Consider the following 25,257-nt stretch of genomic DNA (forward strand, 5'->3'; position numbering starts at 1 on the left):
TTACGGCAACATTTAGTATTGTATTTTCAGTGTTTATGGTAACACAGGGAGATTATTTGTCCACAGCATAAAACGGGAGTGGGGAAAACAACCAGAAGGCACATATTTCTGTCCTCGTACTTTCAGAAAGTCAGTATCAATGCAACATCCACTAAAGTGGCAGAAGACATGAGAATGTACAGTTTTACTGCATTTACTACACTGAATGCAGGATCCCACCCCACCAACCAGCCGTGGACAAGAACATCTACCACCAAGACGACGTTGAAAAATACCCTTCACATTGTTCCCTCTTTAAACATATTACAATATAAAACCAGCAACCACTTAGAAAGGTTAATGCTTCTCCTCCCCTATACAATTTTGCCAACTCCATTAAGTTATGACCTGCATTGCCCTTGCTGTTACAGCCTGGATCCCAACTAGCGAAGAGGGAAACACGGCCAACTGTGTCAAGTTCCATGCTGCGTATTGGCAGTTTTGATCAAAAGCCTTCAGGGATTAGAGCAAATCTAAACTAATTTTCACTCTGAGCCAAATAAGCATTTGATCCCTCAGGTACAAATTAGCCTACCATACCACCTAGGGAGCATAATACCCCAAGGCGTGCATGTTTATAAAGTTGGCTCTCAAAGCTCATTTCATTTCCTTCATTAAGACAATAAAAACTAACGTGAAAAATGTGAACAGAAGCAGGATCACAGGCTGAAAGCAAATCCATTCTCTTTTCTGATGAAGCAGAGACAATGATTTCTGGGGATACATTTGATTTGCCTATATGCGAGAGGGACACAGTATAATCCTCCTAACCAACCCTTCTTGTTAGTTAACTAGAGATCAGTTCAATTCCAGAGGGCATCCTGTATCCTGAGGATATGAGCATTATCAGGTTTTTAAAGCAAGTGGATTTAGAAAACGTGCAGCCAGCTGGCCTGCAAACCTAAAATTTATTGTTTCTTCTCCATTCACAACAAAGAGCGGCTGCCTCCTTAGCTATCCAAGGAGACTTATTTGAAGATTTCATTTACGTAGTTTTTCTACTGATTAAAAGTAAGGTGCTTAAAAAAAAAATCCCTAAATTTATTTTAAGAAAGATTTGCAAACTGAACAAAAACCCTGCAGACGACCGTCAATTTGATCAAACTCAGAAAAACAGATACTGCTTCTACAGCATTTCTTTTGTTTTATTAGCTTACAATATCTAATTCTTTCAAAAACTCTGAAACCTGACTGATCTGAAAGAAACACACACAAAAAATTAGAACCACATTTGCTTTCATTGAGATGAACACCCATCCATCCCACACAAATGTTTTGGCTCTTTGTAGGAATACACACAATTACATAAATGTGAAGATTGTTGTGTTGGCACGTAAAAGGCAAATTTTAAATCCATACTGGGCCAGTGGCTTTTATTTGGCCAATCAGAATGTTCCAAAATGTTACGTAAAGCTTTCAAGTTCTCCAGTACTTCTCCAGAACTTGAAAGTGCTCTTGAGAACACAAAGGCCTGCATGCTATATTGTGACACTTTTGATGGCATAATAAATGCATTGTCCTTAGATGGATTTTGGAACGTAACTATAAGGTTTGTGGCTAGATTTCTGCAGAAGATTCACAGCCCTTGGGGATGCAGTTTTAATCTATCTAGATAACCAGTTTTCCTGATTTTTGTAAAAGGACTTTTCAAGAGGCAGGGGAGATCTGGAATTCCAGAGTTACCAATGCAAACTTAGATTCTGCTGAATGCCTCTCTCATGTATCTCCAAACATCATGCTATGAACTTGGGATGCTAAGTTTCCATCTTTTGCATGTGATATACAGTACTTTCAATGGCAACATGAGACATCAAAATTAGCAACAGATTAAATAGGAGTACACATACACAGTACATTCTATCTATATACATATACTTTCAGCGGCCCCGGTAAGTATTCTGTTGTGTCCTAGAAGTAGATCTTCAAAGCCCATTAAACCATTTGGCAATTGATATATTAAATAGCATTCCAAGTTATCTAGTGCAAACTAAAGTTTGTTATCCTTTAGACACGTACAACAACTTCCATTCCTCATTTCTTTAAGCCAAAAGAAGTTTTTACTAAATTCTCCACATTCCTTTCGGTATTGTTAAATTCAGTTACTTCTCACAAGAACAGCATTTCTCCTTAGCAACTCGTGTGCCATGCTAGTCTACATCAATGAGGCTCTCCTTTACACAAATCCGGTTTTTGGTCACGCTCCAAGAGACCAGTCTCACAATGCGCTGTCAGTATTTTCAGAGAGAGACGGCGATACTCCGTGTGACATTTAACACGTCATTTTTGCCACTCCATACTCCAGACTGACAACACCAGGCTCTGTCTTGGAGAGCTCCTCCATATACTCGCTGTACCGATTGTCTGCTGCGTTGGAGCCCTCTATTGTTCGAATACAGTCATTCCCATGTAGAAGAGGCTGCTCTTTCTTAAAGCACTGGGATGTCTTAAGAACTGGTGACACAGGCCGCAAAGGTTCCTTGGTGAAGGCCGCATCCAGCTCCTTGTTTACACGGTGACCTAATTTCTGGGATTAAAAGGAATATTTCAGAGTAGGCTCCTTTTTCCTTTTGTGACTGTTTGGAGCCTGAGAAACTGTTGTTCACATCCAGCCCCCAACCTACCGAACTCCTCACCTTCCCTATCAACATATGAAACTGCCTTACACATAATAATAATAATAATAATAATACCGTATTTTTCGCACGATTGGACGCACCGGACCATAGGGCGCACCTAGTTTTTTGGGGGGGAAATAAAGGAAAAAAAATTTCCCTTTATTTCCCCCCCCAAAAGCAGGTCAGGGAAACCGAACCAGGTCGAGGAACAGCGGGATAGTGGCGCTGCGCCTCCCTGCTGTCCCCCGAGCTTGTGGGGCTGGCTGATGTCTGCCTGGCGCGAGGGGCGCTCTGCTTCAGGGCGCCCCACCTGCCGGGCGGCAGGCTGCTATCCGCAGCTTGGAGAGCCTTGCAGGGAACTCCTGCAGGGCTCCCCACCCTGCGGATGTCTGCCCGGCGCGAGGGGCGCTCTGATTCAGGGCGCCCCACCCGCCGGGCGGCAGGCTGCTATCCGCAGCTTGGGGAGCCTTGCGGGGAACTCCTGCAGGGCTCCCCACCCTGCGGATGTCTGCCCGGCGCGAGGGGCGCTCTGATTCAGGGCGCCCCACCCGCCGGGCGGCAGGCTGCTATCCGCAGCTTGGAGAGCCTTGCGGGGAACTCCTGCAGGGCTCCCCACCCTGCGGATGTCTGCCCGGCGCGAGGGGCGCTCTGATTCAGGGCGCCCTGCCCGCCGGGCGGCAGGCTGCTATCCGCAGCTTGGGGAGCCTTGCAGGGAACTCCTGCAGGGCTCCCCACCCTGCGGATGTCTGCCCGGCGCGAGGGGCGCTCTGATTCAGGGCGCCCCACCCGCCGGGCGGCAGGCTGCTATCCGCAGCTTGGAGAGCCTTGCGGGGAACTCCTGCAGGGCTCCCCACCCTGCGGATGTCTGCCCGGCGCGAGGGGCGCTCTGATTCAGGGCGCCCCACCCGCCGGGCGGCAGGCTGCTATCCGCAGCTTGGGGAGCCTTGCGGGGAACTCCTGCAGGGCTCCCCACCCTGCGGATGTCTGCCCGGCGCGAGGGGCGCTCTGATTCAGGGCGCCCCACCCGCCGGGCGGCAGGCTGCTATCCGCAGCTTGGAGAGCCTTGCGGGGAACTCCTGCAGGGCTCCCCACCCTGCGGATGTCTGCCCGGCGCGAGGGGCGCTCTGATTCAGGGCGCCCCGCCCGCCGGGCGGCAGGCTGCTATCCGCAGCTTGGGGAGCCTTGCAGGGAACTCCTGCAGGGCTCCCCACCCTGCGGATGTCTGCCCGGCGCGAGGGGCGCTCTGATTCAGGGCGCCCCACCCGCCGGGCGGCAGGCTGCTATCTGCAGCTTGGGGAGCCTTGCAGGGAACTCCTGCAGGGCTCCCCACCCTGCGGATGTGTTCCCGAAGCGCCGGGCGCTCTGCTTTCAGGGCGCCCGACGCTCCGGGAAGCAGGCTGCTATCCGCAGCCTAGACATCCCTGCGGGATCTCCCGCAGGGTTGCCTAGGCTGCGGATGAGTTCCCGAAGCGCCGGGCGCTCTGCTTTCAGGGCGCCCGACGCTCCGGGAAGCAGGCTGCTATCCGCAGCCTAGACATCCCTGCGGGACCTCCCGCAGGGTCGCCTAGGCTGCGGATGTGTTCCCGAAGCGCCGGGCGCTCTGCTTTCAGGGCGCCCGACGCTCCGGGAAGCAGGCTGCTATCCGCAGCTTAGACACAGCTAGCGGAGCGCTTATCCCGAAGCTTGGGGCTGCGGAGCTCAGCGCGCCCCAAGCTTCTGGGTGCCGGCAAGGTCTAGACGGCTAGCGGAGACCTTGCCGGCACCCAGAAGCTTGGGGCGCGCTGAGCTCCGCGCGCCCCAAGCTTCGGGATTAATGCAGCGCCCCGCTAGCCGTGGGAGAGCTGGGTCTCCCACGGCTAGCGGATAGCTTCCTGAAGCCTGGAGAGCGAGAGGGGTCGGTGCGCACCCACCCCTCTCACTTTCCAGGCTTCAGCGAAAGCCTGCATTCACTCCATAGGACGCACACACATTTTCCCTTGCTTTTTAGGAGGGAAAAAGTGCGTCCTATGGTGCGAAAAATACGGTAATAAATTTTATTTATATCCCGCCCTCCCCAGCCGAAGCTGGGCTCAGGGCGGCTAACAACAATAAAACAATACAAAAGTACAACACAAACAACACTCTAAAATCATCCATTATAAAATTAATTAGTCCAACCATTCCTTCCTTCAGTTCAGTACCATCTTCTCTGATGGCAGTGGAGCTCCAGACTCATCTAGAGGTCTTTGCCAGCTAGCGACCAGAGTTCCTTTTAACTGGGGACCCCATGGACTGAACCTAGGGCCTTCTGGGAAACACGGCCAATGCACTCAACTTCTGAACTATCTCTCTCTCTCTCTCTCTCTCTCTCTCTCTCTCTCTCTCTCTCTCACACACACACACACACACTGCAGCTTTGCCACTCCCCACTATCAGGGGCACCGCTTGCTTCCTTATAGTATCAGGTCCTTCATACTTTCTGCACCCTCTGCTGTTCCTGAACAGCTGTAGTACATGCACTAAGGCAGGAATTGGGATGGGGAGCCTATTAACAAGGTCAGCCCAAGAGACCTACAAACAAACAAGACTCACAACTTGGATAGCAAGTTACACTATACAAAGGACTGGTATTTATGGTATGCGGATGAAAAGCTGACATTCAAGGGCATCTTCTAAGTCTCCCTCTGGTGCAAACTGCTCTCTGACATGTTCCAGTCCATCTCTGTGTGCGTATTATTGAATGGCCCAGCAATTGGAGTGCCATCTTTCTCTTGCCAGTTGCAAAAATAATCTTCACAAAAGCAACAGAAAGAAACCATCATTTGAAAAAGCATCCGATAGGATGCGGTTCTGACCTTTTAGGAGCAAAGCAGGCCTGTGTCGGACCTCTGAAGACAAAATAGTTCTTGGAAATACTCACAGCTTCCAGTTCCTTAATGTCTTTCTCCAGCAGTTTATTTTGCTCGCTCATGCTCATGACCTGGCTGGCTACGGATTGCCGGGGATGCATGGTGTGATCAAACTGATGATACATGTTCCTCCAGAACCTGCACGTGCCAATCACAATAGTATTTTAATACACCATTCTGGCAGCTGGAACATTATTATTATTCTTTAAACATCATTGAAACTTACTTAAAATTAAATGATACTGTGTCAGGCTCCAGAATTGTGAGCGACTGAGAAAAATTCTCATTATAGATGGGGTTTAGGTACTTCTTGCATTCATCCAGAAGGAAAGGCCACAGTGAATACGTCTTCTCTTTCAATCTTGAAGGGAAGAAGAACTTGAGTGAATCACAGTCAGGGCCTGAACAACAGTAATGTCATATTTCAATGGCAAAGCTACCCACACAGTGGAGATATTAGGACAACCTTCCCCAACCTAGCAGCCTCAAGATGTTTTGGACTGCAACTTCCATCAGCTCTAGGGATGATGGGAGCTGTAGTCCAACAACTGGAGGAAACCAGGTTAGGAAAGGTTGATCTATGGCCAGAAAGCAATCACTGGGGGTGAGGTGGGGAGGGAATGGAAACAGAACTGGATTGTGCCTGCAGTATTTTGGGGTGAGTCTTTCCCTCCCCCCTCCCCCCATGCTGTTTCTTTACTTTAAAGTGGGGGTGGGGGTAGAAGGTGATATAGGGTGGTGATTAACCAAGTTTTAATCAGAGTTGGACAATGGATTATCACTACAGATATATATCATTTTATCTGACAATGGGAAACTGCAGTCTAGGGTGTGTGGAATTTAAAGTAGTGAAATGGCATGCTGGGGCGGGGTGTATTTCTAAACCAAAGGGAGAACGATTCTCCCATAAACCTTTCTCTCTCTCTTGAAAGTGATTATATTCTAAAGATGATTTTTCAAGCATTCATGTTTTAAGGAGTGCAAAAGATCTAATGTTTTTGCAATGCTGGTTTCCCCACCATCACACACCAGAAAGGTGATTCTAAGCCCTAGCGGTTAAGAGAGCTAATATGAAACTTTACCTGAGCTCTTCTCGTTCTTTTTGGCAGTTCCCAATGAAGTTTCCGAACTGGCAGGAATGGACATGTTCGTGGATCTGAAGGAGAAAAGCCTCATTGAACTCAAAGGCTTGCGGAAACTGCTCCGTCAGGTGCCAGACGCTTTCTAAAAACTGAGCGAACACGGGAGAGATTTCCTTTGGGTCTCCATCCAGCTGACCGCATCTATAAAATACATTCCACATTAAAAGAGGCCAGCCAGTTAGTTTTTATTGTTCGACTGCGGGTCACAACAGAGAACGAAGGGCAACGTAAAATAGTAATCACAACCATCTAGAATATTTACAACAGCAATAAAACCTAATGGGGCAGACAGACAGACAGACAGACAGAATGGAACTCCTCCCCCCTTCATATTGTATGAAGATCATCAGCAGAGCAGATCCAGTAAGCAGCATGCAACAACTTCTACATTTCATTTTCATTAAAATAAGACCAGCTGCTGCAAAAGCACTTCAGGATAAATACGTGGGGGAAATGGTGGAGAAAACCCACCCTGGGTAGTCACAAAAATTCAATGCGCCAACATAACCTCCTCCTCCTCCTTTTGTAGGTTCAGTTGGGTCTTATCTATGTTTTCAGGATATGCTAAAAACCTTTCTGCGCACCCAAGTATTTGCAGAGTAGAGAAACTTGTCATATATTTAATGGTCTCTGTGGAAGGTGTGGAATTATATTTTGTATTGTTTTATTAGCCATCATATGCTTTTTATTCTTCTGTGTATTGCTTTAGGATTTTTTTAAAAAAGAACTAAAAGCAGATTAATATAATAAATATATGGGGTTGAATCCTACTAAGTTCTACTCAAAGTAGACCCACCGATCTGAATGGTCTTGGCTCATTTTAGGTCTGCTAATATCAAGGGGTCTACTCCAAAAAGCTGCGTTCAACCTATGATAATGCTTAATGAACACGACAAAATTACCAAATGTGATCTAAAGGGGATTTTCTGACTTTTAGGAGCACATCTCCATTGCTCTTTGGAAGTCCCACCTTGTTTCCAAGCCAGCTTGTTGTGCAGCAGAGTGATGGTGGAGCTGGAACAGGCTGCTATTTGAAAAACACAAGCTCAAAGCCTGCTTTGGGACGTGGAACTAGGGATGCAGTTTTTTGGACCCCGCCCTACCCAAGTTACTGCTATGTTGCTCTGAACGGCACATGCCAAGTCACATAAAAACCACAAATAAAATGGGGAACACACACACACAGATGAGCTCTCAACTGGTATTTCAAGCTTAGGTCAGGTTTCTAAATGCCAATGGCTTATCCTGGACCAGTTAAAAATGTGTACGCGCATAAGAAAATGACACATTTGTTTCAGAGGGACAGAAAGACAGCAAGAATAGGAGCATGACTTATAGCTCATCCTGGAGGGGCTACCAAGTCTAAGTTAACTGGTGACAACACAAAGCTCAGGGTAGATGTTAAAAGCCAGGAGCCGTCTCTGCAAGGAAAAAAGTCTTGAGTTGGGAAGTAGGGAATCCAAGACCAGGGGCTGATATCCAGAAAAAGTCACCTGAGGAGTGTCGCAGCTCAGGAGGGGTTCCAAAAATAGAGCAAATGCATCTTCTGGACTAAAAGTATATAGGTCCCTTATAAGATTATGAGATCTGTGTAAGCATATGAATTGAATAGTAACACAATGAGTTACATAATTAATTCAAACGTACAGCAGCATTTTGGCAAAATACCCTACCTGTCTGAAAATTTGTGTCCAAATGCAATCCAGTCTTTTTCTATCAAAACCTAGAAGAAAACAAGGCATCAGCTTTTCATCTGTTTTTATGCTGCAGATCTAAGTTTGGATTATATTACCCAGGTCAAAGTTCTTGGTTTTGATGAATTAAACCCAAAATATCAGAGCAGTACCCAAAATAATCCTAAACTCAAATATATACATTAGATTTAAGTCTCATGTCAGAGTAATTTTAAAAAATTGAACTGAACAAAACAGGCTTCTCCCCCAACCTTGTGCCCTTCAGATAGCCTTGCCACAGTGCCCATGCATCGGTAACCTCAAAATTAAGACTACTATAATGTGTTGTTATGAGGGGCTACCCTTGTGCATGGGTCAGAAGCTGCAGCTAGCATAGCATGCAGCTGCTAAGTTATTTGGTGGGACACCCCAGCACTGCAGATATTCACACCAGTGTTGAATGTTAATGATGTACCTTTATAGGATAAAGATCCCCCCCCAATGTTTATTATGACATACTAAATGCCATTAAGTGCCATTAAAAAATGGTATATAGGAAGTAAAACAAGAGCGATTGCACCAAAGTAACTCGGTTGTAGCATGTACCAACTGAAAGCAACTCGTTGTGGCTCAAGTACGCACCATAAAGCCTTTCATTGTTCTATAAAAGGGATCCAATAACAGAGATCCCAGAGAACACACTTGAGACGTCCGGTCCCAGCCGTCGGAGCAATGCACTAGTACACTTGCGCTCTCCAAAGCTATGGCCTGTGAAAAAGACAAGAAGATTGACTGATGCTTATGCGCTTGTATCACAAGGAAAACAAACACAGCTTTGAATAATAATAATTATTATTATTATTTATTTATTCCCCAGCCACTCTGGGCAGCTTCCAACAAAATATTAAAATACAGTAATGCACCAAACATTAAAAGCTTCCTTAAACATTTCAATGAGTAAAGCGGCTAGCAAATCACAACAAACGGCAGCAATAATTTGATTCAAATATACAGCCTGCTGCTGCACTCAGGCACCATGATACAGCGAGATATCTCCTCGCTTGGAACAGCCCTAACAGGGAAACAGATGGTTGTGGTATGTGCATCGATACCCGACAGCCTAAGGCGTGGGAGGCGTAAGTTACTCAGTCCACACTCTTTTCCTTCCAAATGCCAAAAGGGAATTGGAACGTCTGAAGTTGACAATACAGACCAAGTTACCCTAAGGACACAAAAAAGCTGCCCTAAGCCGGGAGTAACTATCTAGAAAAGCGATGGGGAACCTGTAGTCCTCCAGAAGTTCCAGAACTACAACTCCTATAATTCCTGATCACTGGCTGTGCCAGCTGGGGCTGATGGGAGTTGGAATTCAGGCTCAAGCAGAGGCCTTTTACATCATTTGCTATCTGATCTTTCTTTTAAAAAACAAAAACTGGGATCTTCCACATGCAAAGCTTCTGCTCTACTCTTGAGCTAAGAACCCGCACCACGTGCGGGTGGAGGGACTCCATGAACTGAGTAGCCAATTGCAGCACCTTCTTAAATACACCCAGCCAACTGGATCTGGGAGCATTCCACCCTCCTTTACTAAGTTAGAAAGGAAATTGGGTGTTGTTGGGGTAGTCCCCCTGAGCATTTATCCTGGAATGTAACTAAGCTTGCGGAATGAAGGCTGCACCTGCTGGTGTACTATTATGGGCATGAACCACTGGCCACAAGTTGAAGAAAGCAAATTACTTTGGCTAAGAAGATTGCAGCATCCAACACGGCTTTGATGTGTCGCAGCCATCCGCAGCTCTCCAAACCAGACAGAAAATCATTGACCGACAGGCCCCTTGTCCCACAGACTGAAATAGAAAGATACTTGGTTGTTAAATTCAAATAGCGGCACTTTCCTCTGTACGGAAGCGACTGAGAGTTACTTTCACTTTTGAACAAATCAATTCCTAGGTTTGATATGAACAACATTTTCTTCCCAGAGTTTCATCTACATCCCATGGGGGCTGTGCAAGAGAGGATGCTGAACTACGCGTGTTGTTGAAAGCTTGAAAATATTACATGAAACAAAAAGAGGGACCTGAAATTGATGTGCATTCCAGATTTTTTTTCATAAGATTTATATTCCGCTTTAGAGTAGAAAAAACTCAAAGCGGTTTACAAAAAAAGAAAAAGATAGAAACCAACGTATTAACCCTTCAGTACAAAAGGGATACTGTATTTATTACTTCAAGCAATAAGCTGTTTGGTATGGCTATGTGGGGGTGGAGAAGCTCTACAAGAGTCTATTTTGTAGTTATCAAGTGCTTTCTAACAATTAGAAGCAAATTGATACATACCTTCCAAAAGTTTCTGCAGGCTGGATCTCATTACATGGATGTTTTCGATACCCACAAACTGGAATCTAATATTAGAATAGTTGTCTTCATTCTCATAGCCTTTACCTGCTGCTCTGTTGGCCAGTGCATTCAGCTTGAAGAAAAGGAAGGTAAAGCAGTTAAAATGTGTGGGAACTCCCATCGGATAAATATTAGGAACAGGGCTTTTTCCGCCCTTCTTGACCTCCTCCTTTCTAAGCCAAACCATTAATCACGTTGGATATGAAGTATTAGAAAGCATCCTACTCACTTGGTAACCCCCCACAATTTGTCCTGACCCCTGAATAGCAGCTCCCAGTAGCATAATCACAATGTGCTATGCGGCATGGAAGGCTGCTATTTTGAGAAGCACCAGTACAAAGCCCTCTGGAGGTATTCAATCAGTTGCACTGTTCATTGGACCCTGGCCAGGGGCCTGAGTCAGGTAAGCAACTCCTCCAAAATCGGGGGGGGGGGGGGAATTAGTCCATGAGTACAAACAGCCAGTCCAATGATGATGAGGGATCCAGTAATCAAGTCCTATAAGGAAGGAGCCGAGTATGCTTTAGCTTGGAGAAGACACTTATCTGCAAACATTGAAGGGCCGTCTCACACGCAGATGGTAGCCCAAATTTATTCTCTGTTGCTCCAGAGGGTGGAACCCAGAAGGGCTCATAAAGACAAAGGACGCAAGCTAAACATTAAGAATCACCTCCTGATGGAAAGAGCTGATCAGCAGTGGAACAGACTGCCTGGGAAGACGTTGGGTTCTTCTTTGTTAGAGGCAGAGTGACTAGCTAATAGGGATGCTGCAGTAATCAACTTCCTGCATCATTAGGGAATTGGACTAGGCAACCCTTAAGGCCCTTTCCAATTCCAGTTCATCCCATTGCCACTCTCAGGTTGTTCATCAAACTGGGTCCTAACAGAAACAGCAACCTAACGATAAGGTGCAGTTAAGGAGCAGTAATTGCACATCACCCCTTCCCACCTCTGAACTACAGCATTATATCACATGGGAAACCAACTAAAGGGAATGATACCTACTTTAGGCCTGGTGTCCACAACATACATATAGCAATTATTAGGATTGGCTTTGCTGATCGCTTGCAACATGTGCTCATCCTCCAGACACCTGGCACTGAATCCCGAGAGAGGCTGACTACATCTGCAAATGGCAGCCTAGTGAGAAGATGGAGGGACAAATATAAAGATAAGGTAACGAAAGGTCTATATGAGCACTTTTAGAGGACATGAACAGTGGTCTGAATTTTAAGTACAGTTCTTAGTTCTCTGGTAGCTGCAAGAAGGGAAGATGAAAGCCAGAAGCATGATGAATGGGACTCTGAAGATGCAAAACCTCCAGAAGGAAACTTGAAAGCCAAAATGTTTCAGAGTTCATGGTTTCCTCTGTTATAGGTAGAGACAGTTTGCCCAAATTTGAGTGATAAAGCTGGAGATATAAGGTAGCAGACACAAAATTAGTTTCTATAAGAGAGACAAGACACATTTGCATTATGCACAATCAACTCAGACCATTTTTCAATGCCCAGACCACATTCGTTTGTTTTCTTGGTGTCATGCATGCTATTATTAGTTCTAGTTTCAACTTCCCCACATCCCCATAAATGGGAAGCAAAAACTTGAAATCTTTAAGTCCTGAATTTTCGAACCAGTGTGAATAATTGCAACACAAGACAAGTTGTAAAGGTTCTACTTCTGGAACTCTTGACAAAATCAGCATATAGATACAGATATCTGTGGTGCAACCGTAACCATGTCTAATCAGAAGTTAAGTCCTAATGAAGTCAATAGGGCTTGCTCCCAAGTAAATGGGGCTACAATTGCATCCCTAGTGAAGTGGGGCCTACCCCAATGTTACCTTCTACTAACAGCCCTTTTTGATGGGCCGCAACAGATCTATGAATCTGGGTTACTGTACTTACCCTTCCTGTCTTTTCCTGTGATGGAAAATAGCCTTTAGCTCATCTCCCCTGAATGGAAATCAGACTATACCTCATTATCTTTATGATAATATGACAGCACAGGAAACCTTCCTTTACTTCGGAACTTAGAACTGCCAACAATGATGGGCTTGCTTGCACTCCTGGGAACATAGAGGTCTCTGGGATATGTTTCACAGATCTGAAGGAGGAAAGGAAAGGAACTATAAGGGATAGCGCATTTAGATATGGCAGGGATGGGGAAGCCCCCTTGGGACTCTCCTTAGGCCACCGCCCTCACCAGCCTTGCTCCATGGGCCCAAGTGCTTTTGCCAGGCTGGAATGTCCTTAAAGTGACTTGTGTGCAGTGGGAAGGTAGCCTCTGGTACAAAGAGCCACAGCCATAGCTCTACCTACTTTTGCCTCTGCCCTCACCAACCAATAGTACGCACTCCCAGACCTCTGCTCACAAGGGAATATGGCCCTCAGGAAGAAAAATATTCCCCTCCTCATGATATGGTGTGCAACTGGTGGCATCCATTGAAATCAACAGGAAAGGCCTTTCCCACAGAGCTCCATCTTCACAATGGATATTGCTTAACCCTTACCTAGAAGAATTCTGAAGTATCAGGGCTTCAGAAAAACACTGACTGGGTTCTTGAAACATGTCAGGAACATAAGACCCCTGCTGGGTCAAAGGCCTACCTAGTCTGAACTTTCCGTGCTCACAATGGCGAACCATATGCCTGTGGGAAGCCTACAAGCAAGACATGGGTGCAAAGAGCCCTCTCCTGTTTGAGTTACACAGCAACTTCTGATGCTGGAGGTAGCACATAGCCATAGCTTCCATAAATTTGCCAAATTCTCTGTTAAAGCCATTCAAGTTGGTGGCCATTGCATCAAAATGCTTGCATGATTTCAAAAATAAAACCTGGGGGGAATTAATTCCTAGTGTTAATTCTACACTGCGTCTTCTTTAGTTAGAGGCACAACAAGCAAGAAAAAAGTAATTAGAAGAGAAGTGAAGAAGTTGCTGCCTTCTATGTAGCCTTGCACACAAAACTGAACTGAGCTCTACAGCAAGGAGAGAGAGGGCCTAATTATATTGCGGCATACATTCTCTCAGTTAATGACAAGTTGAGTCATCCATCCCTCCTGCATGCAATTGAGTGTGAACTCAATCAAAGCAGCTGCAAAACAGTTGCAAGAAACAAGGTTTTCCAAGCGAACCTTTGAAACTGAATTCCCATGAGGAAAAGGAACAGACCAACAATTATTCCAGCGTGAGTAAGGTGGAAAATGCCACTTCTCACTTTGGTCTTTCATTTCATTTTTTATTTTATGTTAGCAATCTATTTTATTTTTGCAATCTGTTACCTTATAATCACGATTTGCATCTGATAGCTGCCAGTCCGAGTTAGGCACGTCCATCCGGTTGTACTCTTCTGCAAGGTCTATGAGCTGCCAGCCTTGCACTCTCTCTTCCTCTTTTTGCTTTGGGTTGTATGAGAAGGCATACAGTTCGTCGTATCTTGCTAAAACAAGCCAGGAGAAAGAAAAAAAGAGAAAGGAGCCTGAGCCTCGCTGAGGGATTCCAGAGTCACCACACTGTCGTTGTTGTTTAATTTATATGCCGCTTAGTGTCGAAACAGTTTACAAAGTATAAAAAGCAGTTGCACAAGCACTCATAATTAAGTTGCATAATAAACCGTAATTAAGTTACATGATAAAACAATAGAGCAAATGAACAGCAGAATCAGGTAAAGGGATCAAGGGAATGCCTGTGTAATGAGAAAGGCAGCCACTCTACCTGGTTTTGACAGCTGAAGCAAGGAGTTATAAATATCATGGCAGTCCCTTTCTCTGGGAACAATGAAGTGAACTATCCTGAAGTTCTTGCACTGGATCACCAGGGGGCAGCCGGACGTGGTCAAGGCGAGTTTCTCTACCGCAGCAATATGATGGTGCAGTATCTGCAGCACACAGAAAACCCACAATGGCGTTTTCATAATTCTTGGTTTCCACGGAAGAACCACAGACGTTATCTCAAGTTGCTTGCTTGTTATCGGATGTGCTACACTACTTAATGCTGTGACCAGTATCCAAAGACCCTGTCCGCAATATTTTTGCTTAACAACCTTTTAACATATTTCTATTGCTTTTCTGGACATTTAATGTGAAATTTTGTATTTTGCTTTTCTTTTAACTTGCTTTGGGACTTCTTTCAGCTGTATGAAGAAAAAAATAAATAAATTTGATATACTAAATAGAGGAGTAACCCCAGTGGGATTTATTTTTAATTTTTATTTTCTCATACTCCACTGCAAACTGTATCTCAAAGTTAGGAAGATAAGAAGAGCCCTGATGAATCAGGCGAAAGCTCCATCTAAGTCCTGCATCCTGCTCTCACAGTGGCCATGGGAGGCAAGCAGAGCCAGGGCGCAACCGCATTCTCCGCATCTTTGGTTCCCAGCAATTGGTATTCAGATAACTCCAAGCTCCCCTCAGAGGAAGAAGAAGAAGAGTCTGGATTTGATATCCCTCTTTATCACTACCCGAGGGAGTCTCAAAGCGGCTAACATTCTCCTTTCCCTTCCTCCCCCACAACAAACACTCTGTGAGGTGAGTGGGGCTGAGAGACTTCAGAGAAGTGGGACTTCTGGGTTAGCGCCATCGGCTAATGGCAGATTCCCTCCGAGCTCCGGAGGGAATCGGCTCCGCAGGATCCGGGTTTTGCCGCTGCGGCGACGCGGGGGCCCTCAGAAATCACAGGTGCTGAAGCCTGTGAACTTGGTGACTCGGTGGGCACCATTTGCGCCCCCCCGACCCGCGAAGGAGCCTTTTTAAAGGCTTCGGAACGGGGGACGGGGTGAGCGGCGCGGTGCTGAGAGTCGACTGCTTCTCCTGCGGAGTGAAGCCGCATGCCATGGTCGGAGAGCGCTGACTTCTTCTTCTGAACAATTGGACTCTAAAAGCAATAACCCGTGAGTAATACGGAAATTGGATTTGTAAAGAAAAAAAATTTTTTAATTAGGCACGATCGGGGAAGGCGCAAACAGGAAGTCCGTCTCCCCGTCTTATAAATAATCTAAAGCAAGGACTAGCTAACTAAGGTCGAGAGAATTTCTTCTTCTTTATTGGGTAAAAGACATTAATTTCACGATTTGGCAGTATAAGTAATTTCACTGGAGGATAAGAGCTAATTTTGAGAGCTGAAGTGCCACCCCCCCGGACCCGGGAGTGATCCGCGAGAGAGCCTGTTGAGGAGATATAGAAGAGTTTGACAGCTGTCAAATTAGCTGTCAAGAAGGAAAAAGAGAACTTTGTTTCTGCTATCTCTGCTGGATATATTTGCTACAATTTGGTTATATTTTGTTGAAAACAAGGAAGAACTGATACAAACTAACTTGATTTTTGGATTTGAACTGGAAGGAAGATAAAGTAACCAAAATCCCTCTAGAGGGGATTTTGGGACATTACAAGAATGGCTGAAGGAGGAAAAATTCAAGCTAAATTGGACAGAGTGTTTCTTCTCTTGGGAAAGTTACAAGGCCAAATTGATGTTTTGGCTACAAATGTTGCAACTCTGGACTTAACAGTAAACAAATCCATTGAATTTGATAAGGACTTGACTCATGAAGTCCATGCAGCTGGACAAGAAGAGAAACTTGAAAGATTTGAGAGTGTGGAGAAAGAGATATATGTTGTTTCTGAGGAAAAGGAAGGAGGAGATGTAATGTTGCAGATGACAAAGGAGAGCCAGAGGCCTGACATGATGGCTACAAAGGAAAATAAGTACTGGATGATGAAAATCTGTTTTGAATTGAAGATTGAAGAATGGAGAGATCTCCTTATGTGGAGATCTGAAGACCTATGGATTACAAATTTGATTAAGGTGAAAGTTGGAGCTTTTGGGACATTTGGACTTAAAAGGAGTAAGAAACAGGATTCGGGCTCCACTTTTAAGTATGGAGGTCTGGCTGGAAGAAATATGGACCCTATCGCGACAGAGCTTCTCCAAAATCTGGTGTTTAATATTAAGGACTACCAAAAAAACCGGCAGAGAGGAATTGAGAGAGAATTAAGAGTCTCGGACGTGAGGTCTCCAGGCTGATAGTAGACTAAGACTGATGGTCATTTGCTGGGGATTGAAACCGGGAAAGGGGGGGTGGGGTTTGGGAATCCAAAGGGTGCAGAATAATAATCTGGTTTTTTTTTATTTTGTTTTGTTATTAGTATGAAAATTGGGGAATTCGTGGAAGGGAATTTGGGTCGACTTTAGAAAAAAGTTTTAAGAATGAGCACTGATGTTTAAATACTGATGTTTATAAGTTAAAATTGGTGTGTTTTTTAAAAATGAATTAAATATAAAAAGGTCAAAAATTGGGGACAAGAACTTGTTGAGTTAACAATTTGAATTGGAATATAAGAAGGGGAGGTGTGGGGAAGTCAGGGAAATATGTTATTGAAAATAAGGATTGTAAACTTTATGTGTTTTTAACTTTTTTGTTTTTCTCTTTTTGATTTTTTAATGTATAAAGGTGGAAAAACTCAATAAATAGCTTTTTTTAAAAAAAAAAAAAAAGAGAGACTTCAGAGAAGTGTGACTAGCCCAAGGTCACCCAGCAGCTGCATGTGGAGGAGCGGGGAAGCGAACCCGGTTCACCAGATTACGAGTCTACCGCTCTTAACCACTACACCACACTGGCTCTCCGATTCTCTCTGGCTCTCTCAGATTCAAAAGCAAATTGCCTTGTGGAATGAAGAGAAGGGAATGCTGTTTGAGAACACAGTGAAAAGCCCCTTTGGGTGTAGGGATACGAGCTAACCTATATTCTATTAGTCCTGCTTCTGAAGGTGACCTTCAACAGGCTACAAATGCAGGCACACCAACACACTGAGGAAAAACTCTAGCTATACATAGCCAGAAACCTGTTAATGAAAGTCTCAGCATTATCTCTCTTTTCAAAGACTAAAATTAAGAAACTACCAAAGGGGGAGATGCCAATTATTCATAACTCAATAAAATTATGGAGTTTAATTAGCTAGACTATTATAGGATATACAGCACACTTAAAAAAAACAGTTTGCAAAATTAAACTATTAACTGTGGCGGAATGGGCAAAGAGAATTGATGAAGTGCCTTGGACCTGGGAATGGGAGACTGACTTCACACACTTGCCAGTGCTAATCTCTACGCATGCACAGGAATATCTGGGCAACTGGCCCAAATGAAGTGAGAATACCACAGCCTTCTCTCAGGAGGCTGGAACTAAAGCCTCTGATTCTTGGAAGAGTGCCCTGCAAAACATTGGAACAGCCCAGCTCAAAGAAGTCAACCTGAAGGAGGCATATGGTTCAATACCCATTTAAAACAATTGTACCTCACATTCTGCATACTTAAAACAGCTTACAACAACAATTACCCAGTTATTACAAGACAGGAGACTGGGCCTGGGGAGTCCTCTACATCAGAATAAAGGTAAAGGGACCCCTGACCATTAGGTCCAGTCGTGACCGACTCTGGGCTTGCGGCACTCATCTCGTTTTACTGGCCGAGGAAGCTGGCATACAGCTTCCGGGTCATGTGGCCAGCATGACTAAGCCGCTTCTGGCGAACAGAGCAGTGCACGGAAACGCCGTTTACCTTCCCACTGGAGCGGTACCTATTTATCTACTTGCACTTTGACGTGCTTTCGAACTGCTAGGTTGGCAGCAGCAGGGACCGAGGAATGGGAGCTCACCCTGTTGCGGGAATTCGAACCGCCGACCTTCTGATTGGCAAATCCTAGGCTCTGTGGTTTAACCCACAGCGCGACCCACATCCCCTACATCAGAATAAAGCAACACAAAATAGAATAACAAGGGTGCCCCATTGGAGAAAACCATCAGAATCCTTACCCATGTCTCTTTCTGGCTCGAATCTATAAATAACAGGTGAGTTGCCGTGAGATAGAGTGTTCCTGTTTGTGACTTGATGTTTGTGCTGAAACGATCCAATAATTTCACCTGTTCGACCTGTGAGGGCAAGGGGGGGGGGAGAGAACACGTTGCTATGAAGTAAAGCTATGAAACATATGATCTTGACATAAAAACAGCCCGGTCATTCAGTTCACTATCTCCTTCTTAAGGGGCAGATCACTGTCTGGCAACAAAGTGCACGTGCATTTGCAAGGACAACCTTTAGCCTTCACAACGCACCAATAATGCAAAATGCAGCCACCAGGCATGTGACAGATACCCTAACGTGCATGACCTATGCTGCAGCAGCTAACATGTGCCTGCTAACAGGAAGAACCGCTCAGCTAGAACATTTTCTGGCTTTGTATCTTCCCGTTCTGACTGCTTACCAAGAGGACAACATTCTGGTTGGGCTAGTAAAACCCTGGCTAAGTGGTAATTCAAGATCAACTGGTTCCGGGGCTGTGTTTGCAAAGGTGACAATGCAGCCTCCAGAACAGAAACGGGATACTCTATATCTGGGGTCACCAACCTAAGGCCCATAGAAGTGGCCTGTGGAAGTCGTTTGACTGGCCCATGAGCCGCCCCCCAACCAAGTTGCCCGCTCGCGTGCTGCGCTAAACCGGCGCGGCACAGCACAGGGACTCACTGCCGGAAATCGCGTCTGCGCGGGACCGATCCAGCCCAGGCAAGATAAATCTTCCTGACCCCTGCTCTACATTCTATTAAGCCCCTTGTGTTTTTTTTCAGTGCAGTTCTGCCGTGAAGAAATTCTCTCCCACAATTCTCATTTCAAATAGTACCATCATGCAACGATCTCAGAAAGACTACTTGGAAAGACTCCTCCTAGAGAGAGCTAGGGGCTCCTTTTCCTGCATCCAACTTGGAGCACAGTTCAAGAACTGCTGAGCAGATAACACAGCAACACCAAAGTAAGGCTATAGGCCTTGGGTGGCAACCCCCATACCTATACATGGAACCAAACACAGCTTCTCTCTGCTAAGACAAATAGAGGGTTCTGTTGTAACCCCCATATTTAAGGAAGAATGTGGGTGCTTGTTTTTTAGGTGTGTTGTTTGCTATATGTTACTGAGGAGGGAAAGTATGGTGCTGTGTGGTTATGCCACATATGTCCTATAAGGCCTATTCTGAACTGAGACTGAGGGGAAATCTATCCTTCTTAGAAAACGAAAAAGCTCCTCAAAACACAAAGGCTGAGAAGGGCCAAAGGGTCTTGCGTGCAGTATTCTTCCAACATAACATAGGATGCTTTCAGCTGTAGCAGAGAGCAATTTACAGAAGGTGCACTCAGAAATTTAGCTGCTTTTAACCGATCGGAAATTGACTTTGAATGTTCTACAGGTCTGTTTTGTCTGAATCCCAAGAGCAGGCCAGAAAAGCTACCACAAAGAGGCTATAAGGGAAGATTTGGCAAGGATGTGTTCCTCATATTCTCTTGGCAGGATTGGCTCATTAGCACTAATTCACCAGTCTGCTCCTAGAGCTCTAACAGTGAGTCTGCCACAAGATTCAGAGAGTGCATCTCTCATACAGTCCAGCAGAACTAGAACTCAAGGGAGAAAGCAGCAACAACAGTGGAACTTCCTGCATCAGCAATGCAGGTATCTGCAATTCCTGAATTCTATCTCAACGTCAATATTTGACCTGGCTAGATTACAAGAAACATTTTATAACCAATTCTCCAGCTCTTTGCTTTTTAAAAATGCTGGCAATACAAATCAGTAAGCATCATTTAAATAAGTAGCTTTCAGAAATATGATGGTGCTAATTTGCAGGAAACAGAAAATCAGCAGCTTCAACTAAAGCAGCCTTCCAGGCACGTTTTATGTTAAAAAATAATTAGGACCAGCTACACAGGCAGACTGGATCAGGTCAAAGTCACATGACCAGGGTCTAAAGTAAAGCAAGCCCTTAAGCGGCAGAGACTTGCCTGTTTGTGAACTGTACTCCCCCCCCCCTTACTCAGCCACCCTGTCCAATTTTGATAAGCACAACTGTACACCAATAAACAAGAAAACATGAGCATCCTCAGAAATGAAGTCTAATGGAACAGGTAACTGTAGGGCAGGATTTATTTAATTTTAAGGATTGAACTTTTTGCAAAGTATCAAGTATAAACGTGGCATAACTCCATTTCTCCATAAGCTAATTTATGGCTGCTATCATGTTACTACATGTGCAGCCCTTAGGATGAAACAGTAGCTTGCGCACATAGCCAATCACTTTGAGCTGTTGAATTATTTGCACTACGTGTCAAAGTAAACAAGACAACCCGTGAAAATGTGGGCCAAAGGAGTGGCAACTGAGGACCAATGTGGCGTAGAGGTCACTGGTGAAGAGCAAGGAGGGCATAAAGGTAAAGCTGTACCAGCTTTGTAGTAATAGGTGACCAGGAAAACGAGCAAGCTGGCAGAGGAGGAATGGGTGCCTTATCATTCCTCTGTGCTCAGTACAGAGACTAAGTACTATAGATTGCCAGAGGAGGGAACGGCTCTCTTCTGCACCCAGTATAGGAATGAGGTGGGCTCTTAATCCCTTCTCTACTGGGCTCCAAGCAAGCTATTAAAACACTCTGCAGGCTAGTAACTTTTGTGGGCTTATTTACAAGGCTGCTTTGTGAGCCTTTTGTTGCTTTTTAAGGGTGACTCTTTCTTCTTTGGAACTCCCCAAAGGAAACTTCAGCATCGTAGCATAATTTCTTCCTTCTTAGGAACTCCCACAAAGAATATTCAACCTTGTAGCATTATAGAGAGTTGAACAGACAGCATAAATCATATGACAGGTGCTTCTGCCTTCTGAAAGACAACCATTTTAAGCCAAAAGGAACAGGCTCAGATCCAGCCCAAAACATTTTGCTGCCTGAAGTGAAGGAATAGATGGTACTCTCCACATGGGCATAGGGTTATATTGGAGGTGGGGCAGGCTTTATGTTGGGGGGGGGGCAGAACCAAGGTATCTGTGATGCAAGTAGTCAGTTAGTTAAGTCTTTTATTTATTTAATTTGGGGGGGGGGGAGTCAGCTCCCCCCTGCACCACCCATGTACAGAAGCATGGCAGCTGAATCTTGTTTCAGTGCTAGGAATAGGATGGTGTTCTTCACAGCACCTGAGGGGAGCAGAATATCTTACAGGATGCAGGACAGGACATGGCTTGCATAGCTCTGTCCTCCAGCAAAAAAGGACAACCAGGAAACTCAGAGGAACATCAGGGACCCCAGCATCTGTAACCTCAGGTGGCTGTCCCAGTCTGCCTAGTGATTGGGCATGCCCTGAATACGTTTCATACTCCTTTTGAGGTGCAGGTCTTTCCTCTTCAGCTGATGATTTCCCAATTACTTTTGTGACTAATGACACTCGCAGCATACAGAGACTTCTTCCACAACCTCCCCCCAACCCAGCCTGGAACAGCAGCAATTTGCCTCAGTTAGCATTTTGAAATTTGCAGATTACTACTGTAGATAAGTCATCTGCTTCCTCCTTTCTCGCTGCCATACAAAGTTTTATTCAAAGGATATCTGAATTTCAGTGAAAGGTTTAATTTTTAAGAAGTTAAAAATACTGCAAGTCACACACAGCAAGAGTACAGTGGTACCTCGGGTTAAGTACTTAATTCGTTCCGGAGGTCCATTCTTAACCTGAAACTGTTCTTAACCTGAAGCACCACTTTAGCTAATGGGGCCTCCCACTGCCGCCACGCCGCCGGAGCCCAATTTCTGTTCTCATCCTGAAGCAAAGTTCTTAACCCGAGGTAGTATTTCTGGGTTAGCCGAGTGTGTAACCTGAAGCAGATGTAACCCGAAGTACCACTGTAAATACTGATTGATACTCTGGAGTGATTTTGCAGTCTATATGGCTCTGAGATCCCTGCACACAGATCACATTTCAGGCTAAGGCCAGCGATCCTCTACAATGCGATAGAGCTTTTACTTAAGAAAAAGGTCTAAACACAATAATCTTTGTTTATGGTTCTCCACAATTTAAGCTCAGATTGAGCCACTGTTTTCCAGCTACTCACAAAAACACTGAGTTACTTTAGCTTCAGAACTAAACAATTGGGGTCGGGGTGTAGAGAAAGATAAGAAGTTTTTTATTTACCTGCAGGTATGCTTGTTTAAAGGTAAAGGACCCCTGACAGTTAAGTCCAATCACAGACGTCTCTGGGGTTGCGGCGCTCATCTCGCTTTACTGGCCGAGGGAGCTGGCGTTTGTCCGCAGACAGTTTTTCCGGGTCATGTGGCCAGCATGACTAAGCAGCTTCTGGCGAAACCAGAGCAGCACACGGAAATGCGGTTTACCTTCCTGCTGGAGCAGTACCTATTTATCTACTTGCACATTTTGGCACGCTTTTGAACTGCAAGGTTGGCAGGAGCTGGGACCGAGCAATGGGATCTCACCCCGTCACAGGGATTTGAACCGCCGACATTTTGATCAGCAAGCCCAAGAGGCTCAGTGGTTTAGACCACAGCGCACCCGCGTCCCTGTATAATGCTTGTTTATACAGTGATAAAACTTCCCTAAGAGCACAGCAATCTAAGATGATGTCATTTTTAAAAAGAAAATATTTTGAATTCAAATTGGAAATAAGCTGCATTAAAACTGTCATGTAACCCTTACATGGCTTCCACTGAAAAGACATAGGAACAGAGAAAACTGTCTGCTACTGAGCCAGACCATTGACCCATCTAACTCAGTACTGTCTACACTGACTGGCAGTGGCTTGTCAGTACTTCAGAGTCTTTCCCATTGATGCCTGGAGATGCTGGGGATTGAACTTGGGACCTTCTGCATATAAAGCAGATGCTCTACCTCTGAGCTATGGCCCTTCCAAAAGACCTGGCAAGAGAGATGGAAAAGATAATGTGGAATTTGTTGTCTATCTCATGACATGATCTCATAAAATCAAATGGGCCCCACCCTTGGCTGAGAGCCCTGTCAGAAAATATCACCCTGTAGGTTACAAGAAGAAGACTGGAAACACATCAAAATTAGAATCAGAGAATTGTAGAGTTGGAAGGGACCATAAGAGTCATCTTGTCCAACCCTCTGCAATGCGGAAATCTTTTGCCCCCAAAGCCCTCCATGGGTTTGCCCCCCCCACACTTATATTGAGATACATACCTGCCTGTGACCTTCACTACTCCAGCTGAAGACCTCTTGCTCTCTCAAAAGACTACACCCTTTCTCCATTGCTGCTCCATTTGCTTACAACTGTCTCCCCAAACACCTGCATGAAGCCTCCTTTCATGTCCTTCAAATCTACCCACAAAACCTACCTTTGGCACAAGCCCCAGCTTCCCATGTCCTGCTGCAATTAAGCCGATGCATGTGTAACTGGGGCAACTACATATTGCTTGCCTGTTTCTCCTGCTGCCATTTGCCTTTCGTCCCTGTGGTTTCCCATCAAATTATGTATGTCAAGCTCCTTGGGTCAGGAACTATGCTCTTGAACTTCATAAGATATCATGCCAGCTGACACAGAACACACACACACATATAATTGAAAACTTACTTCCAAATAAACACGAATAAGATAGGGCTATGTGGCTGCAACCTTAATAGACAGTAAGTACTAGGGAGATTAGTGCAGTTTGTTTGATTAAACAGAGGATTAAATAGCATCACATTACTGTGGCTTAAACTTCTGCGGCCCAAAGCCCACTATCACCACACATAGGACTATGGGGGCACTAGTCCATGAAAACTTAAGGATCCCATTAAATTCTAAGTTCAGATACGCAGAAAACAATATATGTAAAGAAATCAGGGAGGGGAGCTGAGGAAGTCCTTCGTGGGTTGGGGGGGAAAGGGGAAAAAATAATGTAATTGATTAAGAAGATTGATAAATTGTTATGTTGAAATTGGTTAATAAAATAATAATATTTTAAAAATAATAAAAAGCTCAGATACAGCCTGCTGCAGCAAACACCAAAAAAACCCCCAGAGGGTGACTGACATTCACCCAAGTTTTACTCAGAGTGGACTCACTGAATATTTAGTCACGCTCGTTCATTTCAGTGGGCCTACTCTTGAGTAAAACTTAGCTGCATTCCAGCCAGTATGGCAGCAACCTTAATGCCCAACCACCCAAGGCATTGTGCCATAAACCACATGGCCTCGGAACCCATTTCCTCAAATTCTGGCTAGATAGGATGGAAACAAGTAAAGAGCTTAGGCGACAGCAGGATTGACCATGGTGCCACAAGACTATTTCTTGTGCATGTTTTGCTGCAACCTTAAAGCCCCGCTGAACTGAATGGGAATGACTTCTAGGGCAGATATGGGTCGGCTAGGACTGCAGCCTAAGGCACACACAGGCTTGCGTCTGAGTAGGCATGCACAGGGTTTCACGGCAAGGCTGCGATCCGGGAGCAAGCTCGATCCGGTGCTCAAGCCTCCCAAGAGGAAGCCCCCGGGGTCTGCAAGGCTCCCTCCCACGTTCCTCCGGCGGCGGACAAGGCCGGCCTCCGAGCAAGGCCCCGCTCAGTTACCTTCGTGGTGCGAATGTGCTCCATGATGCCACCGCGCCCAAGCTGCCCGCCGCCGCCGCCGCCGCCCCTCTCCGACTGGCCGCTCAGCCGGCGTCTCCGGGAGACACTTCCTGATAATCGAGTGCTGGGGATGG

At 45.4% G+C, this 25,257-nt stretch overlaps 1 protein-coding gene across 2 annotated transcripts; it reads right to left on the reverse strand.

Moving 5' to 3' along the window:
• On the reverse strand, positions 1–25,257 carry MTMR6 (myotubularin related protein 6). 2 transcript variants are annotated; one of them, XM_053385905.1, is made up of 15 exons: positions 25,124–25,257; positions 18,556–18,672; positions 14,465–14,627; positions 14,032–14,189; positions 12,728–12,856; positions 11,759–11,893; positions 10,694–10,826; positions 10,324–10,401; positions 10,095–10,204; positions 9,000–9,125; positions 8,358–8,407; positions 6,625–6,825; positions 5,769–5,903; positions 5,554–5,680; positions 1–2,563 (listed from the first exon to the last, which is right to left on the reverse strand). In XM_053385905.1, exons 1-15 carry the CDS (start codon positions 25,145–25,147, stop codon positions 2,309–2,311), a joined length of 1,941 nt encoding a protein of 646 aa, XP_053241880.1. In that variant the 5' UTR covers positions 25,148–25,257; the 3' UTR covers positions 1–2,308. The 2 variants fall into 2 exon arrangements, with proteins under 2 accessions (XP_053241880.1, XP_053241881.1); XM_053385906.1 differs by lacking the exon at positions 10,324–10,401 and having other exon boundaries at positions 25,124–25,255.

Source organism: Podarcis raffonei, chromosome 4, assembly GCF_027172205.1.
Source record: "Podarcis raffonei isolate rPodRaf1 chromosome 4, rPodRaf1.pri, whole genome shotgun sequence".
Classification (NCBI taxonomy): domain Eukaryota; kingdom Metazoa; phylum Chordata; class Lepidosauria; order Squamata; family Lacertidae; genus Podarcis; species Podarcis raffonei.